Source organism: Mauremys reevesii, linkage group 1 (genome assembly GCF_016161935.1).
Source record: "Mauremys reevesii isolate NIE-2019 linkage group 1, ASM1616193v1, whole genome shotgun sequence".
Taxonomy (NCBI): Eukaryota; Metazoa; Chordata; order Testudines; family Geoemydidae; genus Mauremys; species Mauremys reevesii.
In genome coordinates, this window is record NC_052623.1 from 191,187,314 (window position 1) to 191,199,480 (window position 12,167).

A 12,167-nucleotide genomic window follows, 5' to 3' on the forward strand; every position below is an offset into this window, starting at 1 on the left:
GTCTTGTAGATCTTACTTTTCAGTTTGATAGGCACTCTCCTAAGGCAGATCACTCTGCTCACTTCTCTCTATTTAAACCATGCCGTTCCTGTACTACTTATAAATTAGTCACTGAATACCACTGAACCTAGGTACTTGGACTTCTGTATCTTTGGCACTGCTTAGGATTGTAACTGTAGGTCACATATTTCATATTAACATATGAACATACTATTAGCATTTGTATTGCAGTAGCATATGATTTATAACACAGAAAGAGAAAGCTATAATAGTATAAACTTTAAAAACAAATCCTATACCCTATATAGCAACCTTTCAGCTTCCAAGAAAGGGGTTATAACCGTTTGGAAGAAAATTACCAAAAAAAACCCAGAGCCTTTGTTTCTGAGTTGTCAGAAACTATTTTCTATTTGCAATGTTAAGAAAGTTTGAACAGTATTTTTCTGGTTTGAGTAACCCCAAAACCAAGCATTTAAATGAATGTTAGCAATTTTGATGCAGTTTATTTACAGTAAGAGGGGAAAAGGCAGGTTGACAGGATACAGCTACATTTATACAGAAACAGAGCAGGCCAAAAGTAAAACTCTCGATCCAGTCACCACCTGATCATCGGAGGTGCAGTTCAGGCTCATCTCAGAAATTATAAAAATTGCATGTCTCAGAGCTAGTCAACCGCTAAATTTCAAGAAGCATCACTTCTTGTCCTGTGGAGAGTCTTCCTGTCAAGTCTGTTTCCCTTCCACAATTCATTCTTGAAAATAACTCGGGGGAGGGGGTGGCACTTGAGACTGACTAGGCAGGTACATTCCCTTTAAGGATGGTGTTCTGGCTAACAGAAAATGAATCTGCAACTCTATATTGCTTTATTCCCCAGTGAGACACTTAAAAGTGGCTTCGTTTCTCCATGCACTAATTTGTCCGAGTGTTATATTGCTACTTACATAGTTTCCATCAGCCCATCCGACTACCACCTTCAATTCTCTTTGTATCAGAGCAGTCAATCCTTACTTTCATGGATTGAAATGTACTCATCTGACATTGATTTCAAAGTGATTTTTAAAGCATCCTGCTGTTTTATGGAGATTTTGGCAAGGTGAGGTTCATAGTGCCACACTCAGTGAAACTGTCACAGCTTGATACCCTTCCTCAGAATGACATTACCTGCTCTTCGGGAGGCTGCTGGGTTGAGGATCAACAGAGGGAGGGGTCCCAATAACTTCTCTCTCTTGTAACCCAAGCTGGAGTTAAACTTCACAATCCACACACACACCCTCTCCAAGCTGCTCAGAATAATAAACAACAACAGCCTCCCCTCCTTTTTAGTGTTGTAATATCTGGAAGCGCCCCAGCTGCCCTTAGCAATTGGCACGTAGCCACTGACTTCTGCTTCTCAACCTGTTCCAAGAGTTTGATTGGCAACTGTTTCCCATTACACTGTGCAGTGCTGGAGGGGGCCAGAAATGAAAGTGGATTCAATGGGGCTCCGAGTCTCAGAAGGTGGGGCGTACTAGAGATCTTCAGCGTATCCCTCCAGATCAAAGACAGAGAGGAAGAAAAACGCAATCCAGAAAGCCAGGCTGAGGCAGACAAGTTCCCAACAAGTTCCCCCCGCTCCCTGACGCGACTGCGTGCCTACCTGTGCGTGGCCGGCTCCTGGAGGTGCGCCCTGTCCCCTTCCTCCTGCTCCTCCTTGGCCCGGGGAGGGCTCTTGGTGAAGAACCTGGAGAAGCTGCTGTGCCAGGAGGAGCCGGTTCTCCTCCGGCTGCCCCAGCCCGACATCTCCGGCAGAGTGAGAAGGGGAAGCGGCGTCGATGGCTCGGGGCAGGGGCAGGGCGGGATCCCTTCGCCGCCTCCCAGCAGCACAGCACAGCACAGCACCGCCGCACCTAGTTCCTACCAGTCCATAATCGCAGAGGGGAAGAGACGCGAGGAGCTGCACAAGGGACGCGCACAGGCGGCCGCACTGACCTGCCCCGTCCCCCCAGCCGCCGCCGAGACACAAGCGCCGCTGCACGGCTCCCTGCCGCCCGCCCCGCAAGGCGGAGCCGCCACGGCCGGCCAGGGGCCCGCCCTCTCCCCCGCAGCCCATCAGCAGCCCGGGCCGCTGCAACGCCACCCATTTCTCCTCCCCCGGGCCACTTCCTCTCCAGCCCCTGCCGGCGCGTTAGCCAGGAACTTCAGGTTGCTTGAGTTGAGTCTTGCCTTCCCCAGGCGACCATGTTAATAAATCAGAACCTGCACTGCACATACGCACAGTGTTTGGTTGTAGCACATGCCACTGGAGCACCTTGATTCACTTTGCACCAGAGCAAGACGGGCATTAGTTTAAAACAGTCCCGGCTTAAATGTTCTGCGTTCTACTACTGGCACAGACGCAGGAGATGGGCCCATGCTTTAGGGCAGACTCTGTTGTCTTTAATTATTTGCCTTGTACATGCTCCAGGCATTAGTAAAGCTTGACACTCCATAACAAGCAAACACTAGGCCTTGTCCCCCAGAAGTTTACTGTCTAAATTAGATTTATGGCAAAAGAGGAGAAACAAAAGGTTCAGGTATGAAGCACAGAAAGGATGCAGATTATTAACATTTACAGACATGTAAAGACACACAAGTATTTATAATCTAAATTAGACAGAACAGTATGAGATGAACAACAAAGGTTGAAAGTTACAGGAAGAAAAGTTTCAAGGTTATTACTTATAGCACAGTAATTCCTAGAGTTGCCTTTGTCTTGACACCAAGATCAGAGCCCCATTGGACTATGCACTATATAAACACAGTAAGGGACAGTCCCTGCCCTAACGAGCTTGCAATACAAACTAAATAAACAAGACAAATGGCCAGAGAAAAGAAGTATTGAAAATCAAAATAAACTTATGCACACATTTTGTTAGTTCCTACTGGTTGGGCTTTTCGCTTTATTTAGTATGGTGTAATTTGCAGGAACAACATCAGGGAACAGATCAGAAGTGAAGATTAACAGGAGGAGGCAAATGGCAAACAGGAAGAAGAGAGTCTTGAGGATTTTGAAGATTCCTGAAATTATCAACAGTGAAGGAATTCTTTAAATCTAGTCCAGTTTTTACTATTTGCCTACTTTTGCACTTAACTTGGATTTTGATAATGGGAACTACAGTATTCAATGTCACTCTTTGTCCCTAGTCAATACTTTCAGGCTCCTACACTAAATACAAGGTTGCAGCATTTAGGCTGAAACAGAGTAGGAGCACATTCACTTCAAAATAAGAAACTGTGTACAGTTTTTAATATTTTTTCTTCCATTTTAAGGGATGTATCATGTAGCATCTTAAAGGATTAGAAAACATGCCTCGGTGATCGACTCAAAGAACACAATCTATCTAGCATAACAAACAAAGTTAAGGGGTGACCTGATCACTGTTAGTACAAATAGAGACCATTGATAATGAGCTCTTCAGTCTAGCAGACTAGAAAGGTATTAACAAGATCCAATGGCTAGAAGTTGAAGCTAGAAAAATTCAGACTGGAGTACATTTTTAACAGTGAGGATAATTAACCACTGGAACAATTTTCCAACCCTTGTGGTGGATTCTCCATCATTGGCAATTTTAAAATAAAAATTAAAAAAAATAGTTCAAAGATCTGCTGTAGTTTTGGGGAAGTTTTATAGCCTGCTTATACAGGTCAGACTAGATCAATGGTTCTCAACCTATTTACTATAGTGGGCTGCATATGCAGCTGTGTGTGTTATGTGGACCATATCCACACAATATATATACTATCTGTATGGCCCTGAGGATGTCACATGGGCTGGAGCTGTGTGCGATTGGACCGCAAAAGGCCCACAGGCCGCAGGTTGAGAACCACTGAATTAGTTGGTCACAATGATCCCTTCTGGCCTTGGAATCTATGAATCTCTCCTGATGGGAGTGGGTGGGTTGTGGGGCTTCCCTCCCCTTCTCTCTCTCTCTCACTATTACGACCTTCCTCTCACTATAGTATCAGAGCACCTCAACAAAATTAGTGAGCACAACCTGACAACACCCTATGATTAAGGCTTCTGTTTTTCAGAGTTTATTAACTTAATTTGTTGGGTTTTTTTTTTTTTTTTTTTTTTAGCAATTTTTGAGTTTTAGGTAGATGTCCAAAAATTGTGGGGGGTGGAGACTCTTTGTATATCCTGTAATGCGCAATGTATATTGTATACACTAATAATTACAATACTGAGTAATCCCCAGTGTGTTTTAATGTAGTACTGTTTCAAACAGCACTAGGGAACCTTTAATGCACACCAGTAGGGCCTACACAGACCATTTAATGTTCAATACACTAGTGCGCTATAGAAATTACACACACACACACACCCCGTAGTCCACATTACTGCTTCATGTATACAAGTCTTCAGAAACAAATGTTCATTTTTGGTGTTTTTTCCATATTTATTGGATACACTTCCTTTTTAATTTATTTAAATTGGGGGGTGTTTTATTGATGTTTGTCACTTAAAACCTAAAATCAGAAGCCCTATCTCTGATGCAAAGAAATATCATCCACATTTGACAGATATACAACTGAGGCACAAGAAAAATGTAATGACTCACCCTAAGTCACAGTGGAAGTCCACAGTAGACTCTGGAACTGAACTCAGATCTCCTACAGCCCAGTTCAGTGCCTTATGTGCAAAACCATCCTTCCCTCTTCCTCCTCGCGATGGCTTTTTCTCCTTCCTTTCTAACTACATACCTCAACTTATTTGTGAACCTCCTTTTCTGTGTCCCTGCATTTTAGCCAGTTTTGTAATGTCCCCTTCTCTCTCCCTTTGATTATGTCCTCTTTCTGTGTCACAGCACCCACTGATTCCCATCACTATCCTCCCCTCTACCCTGTTGACTGCAGCTTTGCAGAAGCTGATGCTCCTGCTTTGCTGGCCACATATATGGTGGAGATGAAGTTCGTAGTCTAGCCCATCTGCCAAATCATCAGCAGGGAGACAGTCTGGGACTGAACAATCTTGATTCCTGCCTCAGTCTCTCTTACAGGTATTTAAACACACAGGGAGACTGGGAGAGAGAGCTGGAAGGAGAAGTTCAAAGCCACATGCTGAGGTCAGTCTGCTACACACAGCAACATCTTAAGCAGGATCTCAGCTTTACAAAATTATTGACCAACTGCCTGTGCCACTGGCCAGGTCTCAGAGTCCCAAGAACTAAGTTTAAAAACCCAGGGCAGTTCCAGCCAAAGGAGGTCATCTAGCAAGTATGTAAGATTTCACAGAGTGCTGATCATTGCACTCAGCAACTCTTGTCAAAATTGGGACTGTCTCACAGAGTCTCTTCCTTGGCCCACTGTTTCTCACAAAAGCCAGCTCTACTTCTCACGTAGAGTTACTGTAAAAAGCCTCTGTTAAACAAGCCTTATTCAGGGTGTTAGTATTTATCCTGAACTCATTTTGAAGATTCAGACACTTAAGGAACAAACCATTTCCTAGCAGCTGGAAGGCCAGTCAGCCACCTTCCCCAGAGGTTACTGCAGTTATTTTGCAGATGTTTCCAGCATGGAGGTGCTGCTGTTAAAAGAAGCCCAAAACCAAGCCCAGAAGTTAAGCCTTCCCCATATAGCAGTGGTTTTCAAACTTTTTTTCTGGTGACCCAGTTGAAGAAAATTGTTCAGGCCCGTGACCCAACAGAGCTGGGGATGAGGGGGTTGGAGTGCGGGAGGGTTTCAGGGCTGGGGCAGAGGGTTGGGGTGCGGGGGTGAGGGGGTGGAGCCAGGAATGAGGAGTTCAGTTTGTGGGAGGGGGCTCTGGGCTGGGGCAGGAGGTCAGGGCTCTGGGCTGGGGATGCAGGCTCTGGGGTGGGACCAGGGTTGAGGTGCAGGAGGGGGCTCCGGGTTTGGGGGGGACTCAGGGCTAGGGCGGGGGATTGGGGCACAGGGTTGGGGCTGCGCTGCGCCCTGGAAGTGGCCAGCAGCTGGTCCGGCTTCTAGGCAGTGGTGCGCAAGCAGCTCCACGCAACTCTCGCCCTCAGGCACTGCCCACCCTCAGCTACCATTGGCCAGGAACCGTCCAATGGGAGTGCAGAGGTAGTGCTCAGGGCGGGGGCAGCGCATGGAGCCTCATGCCCCCCCACCCCCAGCTAGGGGCCAGACCTGCTGCTGGCTGCTTCTGGGTCGCAGCGCGGTGTCAGAACAGGTAGGGACTAGCCTGCCTTAGCCGGGCAGCACTGCTGACGGGACTTTTAATGGCCCGGTCGGTGGTGCTGACCAGAGCTGCCACGATCCAGTGCCTTACATTTCGCGACCCAGTACTGGGTCGCAACCTGCAGTTTGAAAACCACTGCCATAAAGGGTCCTGCTGCGTTTGAACTGTCAGCCCAATATAGAGGAAAATGAAGCAACACTTTGAGAATGCCTTCTTTCTTGCTAGCTACAGGCAGATTACCAGCAATGTTACAACAAAATATAACAGATCCCCATATGGACGGGCCTTGTGGTTTCAAGTCAATTCTTGGCTTAGGGCGAGAGGATCCCTTTTGCGTTTGGAATAAAAGTAATTAAGATTCTGAAGACAAATTAGAAAAGCAACAGTTTATAAAGAGCAATTAAATGAAACTGCATGAGTAGGTCGTAGTGCTGGCTGATGCCCCAGAAAGTCCACCCTCATCTTTATTCTCTGGTTACGATCACCACATTATCAGACAATGTCTTCATGACTGATTCTTCCTAAGTACATTCTAGTTTCTTCTCCATACAAGTACATATTTCATACACCACAATCTTTCCCCACTCCATCACTGCCATAACCTCAAATCTCTGAGTTGTAAGAACTGAAAAACACCCAGTAATAATCCGTATTTATAGCGTACACAATATCCTCAAAGGTCTGAACAATCATCAATTAATCCTAATAACAACACTGTGAAGTAGTTAAGTATGAAACGATAAGTGGTTTGCACACAGAGACACAGACAGTTAGAAGATGTACCTGCATCCAGAATCTGTCAACTTTACCATTGACTTGGCAGGGAAGTCTCTGCAGTGCAACACAGTGGACTACCAGGTCTCTAATGGACCAGGTACAAAGAGCCAAACTAATCTGAAACTCTAGTCCCCTTCTGGTAACTTTTTGCACTCAAATTCATTTTAGATCTAGGCACTGTTTTTTCCTTTCTTCATTGTTCCAAAGGGCAGGAAACAGAAACAACATCAACATATATGCAATGACAGTTCTGGTTGGGGGCACACAGATAAGTGTTCTACTCATACTGTAAACTATATTTATCCAAAGCTGGTCTGTGTTACTTTTGTAGTTGTAATACATTTATTATCTTGTCAGGTTCCCAGCAGTCTTTGGCCATCAAGTGCATTCTAAATAAATAAATTAGGCATAAAAATAAAATAAGAGACACAGGCATGCCTGGCTATAACAAGCCAGCATTAACCATCTATATTTTCCATGTAGGGGAAAGTTTACTCTTATGCCCTAGGATGCGTATTTACCCTGTGGCAAGTGGCACAGCATATTAACACAGCTGTTAACATTAAAGATGTTACTGAAGCCTGGTCTACACTAGGCGTTTAAACCGGTTTTAGGAGCGTAAAACCGATTTAACGCCACACCCGTCCACACTAGGAGGCACCTTATATCGATTTTAATGGCTCTTTAAATCGGTTTCTGTACTCCTCCCCGACGAGAGGAGTGGCGCTAATATCGGGATTAACATATCGGAATAGGGTTAGTGTGGCCGCAAATTGACGGTATTGGCCTCCAGGCAGTATCCCACAGTGCACCACTGTGACCGCTCTGGACAGCATTCTGAACTCTGATGCACTGGCCAGGTAGACAGGAAAAGCCCTGCGAACTTTTGAAATTCATTTCCTGCTTCCCCAGCGTGGAGAGCTCATCAGCACAGGTGACCACGCACAGCTCATCTGCACAGGTAACAATGCAGTCTCCTGAGAATCGAAAAAGAGCCCCAGCATGGACTGCATGGGAGGTACTGGATCTGATCGCTATATGGGGAGAGGATTCAGTGCTAACAGAACTGCGTTCCAAAAGACGAAATGAAAAAGTATTTGAAAGAATTTCTAAGGCTATGACGGATAAAGGCCACAGCAGGGACTCAGTGCAGTGCAGAGTGAAAGTTAAGGAGCTCAGACAAGCCTACCAGAAAACCAAAGAAGCAAACAGAAGGTACGGGGCAGGTCGAAAAACATGCCGCTTCTATGCTGAGCTGCATGCAATTTTAGGGGGCTGCGCCACAAGTACCCCACCCCTGACCGTGGATTCTGAGGTGGGGGTTGTAATCTCTGCCATGTCTGAGGATTATGCAGACGGGGAAGATGAAGATGAAGAAGAGGAGGACGACCTAGCAGAGAGCACACAGCACTCCGTGAGCCCCAGCAGCCAGGAGCTTTTTCTCACCCTGACGGAATTACCCTCCTCCCAGCCCTCCCAAGCAACTATCCCAGACAATGACGCCATGGAAGGGACCTCTGGCAAGTGTACCTTTGCAAATAGCAAACATTGTTTTTTAAGCAAGCGTTTTTTAATGATTGATTTGCCCTGAGGACTTGGGATGCATTCGCAGACAGTATAGTTACTTAGAAAAGTTTGTTAACATGTCCAGGGATTGAGAGGAAATCCTCCAGGGACATCTCGATGAAGCGCTCCTGTAGGTACTCCAGAAGCCTTTGCAGAAGGTTTCTGGGCAAGGCAGCCTTGTTCCGCCCACCATGGTAGAACACTTTACCACACCATGCATGTAGCAAGTAATCAGGTATCATTGCATGGCAAAGCATAGCAGCGTATGGTCCCGGTGATTGCTGGCATTCAAGAAGCATCCGTTCTTTATCTCGCTGTGTTATCCTCAGCAAAGTGATATCGTTCAGGATAACCTGGTTAAAAATCAGGAATTTAAGTAAGGGGGATGGCCATTTTCCTGCTGGGTTCGTGGACTGCAGCAGCTTAAAAAAAATCCTTTCCTGCACGTAGCCAAGCGGGGGGAGGGGAGGAGTGAAATGCTGATGATCTTTTTTGTGTTTGGTCAGCGGGGATCTTCCCCAAGCTACCAGCCACGCAGTGGGTGGGGGGGTGGGAAGGGTGTTGATTAGCAGGGAGCTAGCATGGTATTAGCCATGCATTGGGGGGAGGGGTAAATCACTACAGAAGCCGAAAGACAGTGGCTTACCATGGCCACATGCAAGCTGAATTCTGATGCCCGGACCTGTGTCTGTGAGATCTGTAACTCCAGAGCTGCAGGCTCTCAGTATTAAGATGAAAAATGCGACCTTGTAGGGAAATCACATGTGCTATGTAAGGTGAATAGTGCTGTTCACTGTGAAAGAGTATAACCATTGTTCTGTAAAATGTATCTTTTTAAATATTTCTCTCCCTCATGCAGCTGCAAATTTTTCAACCATCCCTCCTCCATCCCAAAGGCTAGCACAGATAAGGCAGAGGAAAAAGAAGACGCGAGATGAAATGTTCTCGGATATTATGGAAGTTACACGCAATAAAAGAGCTCATCTGAATGAGTGGAAGGACGTGGTATCAAATTACAGGAAAGATGCCAATGAACGTGAGGACAGGAGGGACACCCGAGATGAGAGGTGGCGGCAGGAAGACCGGCAGGAAAATCAGCGGTGGCGGCAGGAAGATCAGCGGTGGCGGGATGCAACTCTGGGGCTGCTGCGTGATCAAACTGACATGCTCCGGCATCTGGTGGAGCTTCAGGAATGGCAGCAGGATCACAGAGTGCCGCTGCAGCCCCTGTATAACCACCCTCAACCCTCACCATGTTCCACATCCTCCTCACCCAGACGTAAGAACGCATGGGGAGGCTCTGCACCCGCCCACTCCACCCCGTGGACAGCCCAACCAGAAGGATGTTGTTACTGTGAAATTTTTTAATGGCCTTCTCCATCCCTCCTATCCTCCTCCCAAACCACACCCTTACTTCTCTCCTCTTTTTTATAATGAATTAATAAAGAATTCATGATTTTTAAATGAGAGTGACTTTATTTGCATAAGTAAGCTGTACTCAAAGGGGAGGGTGAGTTGCTTACAGGGAATGAGTCAATCAAGGGGTTGGGTGTTCATCAACAAACACAGCAGTCACACTGTACCCTGGCTATTGATGAAGCTCGTTTTCAAAGCTTCTCTGATGCGCACCGCTTCCTGGTGTGCTCTTCTAATCTCCTGGTGTCTGGCTGCGCATAATCAGCGGCCAGGTGATTTGCCTCAGCCTCCCACCCCACCATAAAGGTCTCCCCTTACTCTCACAGAGATTGTGGAGAATACAGCAAGCAGCAATAACATAGGGGACATTGGTTTGGCTGAGGTCTGAGCGAGTCAGTAATGTGCGCCAGCGCGCTTTAAACGGCCAAATGCACATTCCACCACCATTCTGCACTTGCTCAGCCTGTAATTGAACAGATCCTGACCACTGTCCAGGCTGCCTGTGTATGGCTTCATGAGCCATGGCATCAAGGGGTAGGCTGGGTCCCCCAGGATAACGACAGGCATTTCAACATCCCCAATTGTTATTTTCTGGTCTGGGAAGTAATTCCCTTGCTGCAGCCGTTTAAACAGAGTAGCGCTTCTGAATATGCGAGGCCATGAACCCTCCCTGGCCATCCCACGTGGATGTTTGTGAAACATGCCTTGTGATCCACCAGTGCTTGCAGCACCAGGGAAAAGTACCCCTTCCGGTTTACGTACTGGGTGCCCTGGTGCTCCGGTGCCAAGATAGGGATATGGGTTCCATCTATCGCCCCACAGTTAGGGAATCCCAGTGCAGCAAAGCCATCCACTATGGCCTGCACGTTTCCCAGAGTCACAACCTTTCGTAGCAGCAGCTTAGTGATTGCTTTGGCTACTTGCATCACAGCAGCCCCTACAGTAGATTTTCCAACTCCAAATTGATTCCCGACTGACCGGTAGCTGTCTGGCGTTGCAAGCTTCCACAGGGCTATCGCCACTCGCTTCTCTACTGTGAGGGCTGCTCTCATCTTGGTATTATGGCGTTTCAGGGCAGGGGCAAGCAAGTCACAAAGTTCCATGAAAGTGCCCTTACGCATGCGAAAGTTTTGCAGCCACTGGGAATCGTCCCACACCTGCAACATAATGCGGTCCCACCAGTCAGTGCTTGTTTCCCGGGCCCAAAATCGGCGTTCAATGGATAGAATCTGCCCCATTACCATCAGGATCTCCAAAGCGCAGGGGCCCGCGGTTTGAGAGAATTCTGTGTCTACGTCCTCATCACTGTCATCGCCGCGCTGCCGTATCCGCCTCCTCCTCGCCTCGGTTTGAAGGTCCTGGTTCACCATATACTGCACGAGAGTGCGCGAGGTGTTTAAAACATCCACGATTGCAGTATTGAGCTGAGCAGGGTCCATGCTTGCTGTGCTATGGCGTCTGCACAGTTCACCAAGCAAAAAAGGCGCAAAACGGTTGTCTGCTGCTTTCAGGGAGGGAGGGGTGAGGCTGTACCCAGAACCACCCGCGACAATGATTTTTGCCCCATCAGGCACTGGGATCTCAACCCGGAAATTCCAACGGGCGGGGGAGGCTGCGGGAACTATGGGATAGCTACGGGATAGCTACCCACAGTGCAACGCTCCAGAAATCGACGCTAGCCTCAGACCGTGGACGCACACCACTGATTTAATGTGTTTAGTGTGGCCGCGCGCAATCGATTTTATACAATCTGTTTTGCTAAACCGGTTTATGTAAATTCGGAATAATCCCGTAGTGTAGACGTACCCTAACACACGCAAGCCAAGCAGATGGAGGGACACTGTCATCTGCCTCAAATTACAATAGCCATGTATGGCCAGTATGAGGTAAAATGATATTGCCCAAAGTAGCAAAAACTCATTAAAACAGTTTCAGCATGAACCGCAGAAACAGAGAACTTCAGGCCCAGTCGCCTCCCAGATGTTTACATTTAGTTTCTCAGGTCATCCTGCTAAAATTTTCACTAGAGTCACTACCTCAAGTAAGAGAGAAAGTTGTATCCACTCCACAATCTGTTATTTTCTGCTGCCATTCAAAATATAATGGCTTGCACTCCAGGAAAACATCCCTCCTTTTTGTTTCTTCAATGTGAACAGATGGTGACATTTTAACTGATTGTGCTTTCAGAATTTCTCTCCTTTTACAGGCCCTTTAAAATGTTTTAGTAAAT

General features: G+C 46.9%; 1 protein-coding gene across 3 annotated transcripts in view; it reads right to left on the reverse strand.

The window, feature by feature from the left end:
- The window catches only part of CRYBG3 (crystallin beta-gamma domain containing 3), a 160,491-nt gene that overhangs the window by 130,192 nt on the left and 18,132 nt on the right, over nt 1-12,167 (reverse strand). For 2 of the 3 annotated variants that reach the window (XM_039521838.1, XM_039521828.1), the window contains exon 1: nt 1,637-2,034. The exons of the other annotated variant lie outside the window; for it this stretch is intronic. In XM_039521838.1, the coding sequence (XP_039377772.1) occupies nt 1,637-1,779 (143 nt within the window). In that variant the 5' untranslated portion in view covers nt 1,780-2,034. Of the gene's footprint in view, nt 1-1,636; nt 2,035-12,167 lie in introns of those variants that run through there. 3 annotated transcript variants of the gene reach the window in all.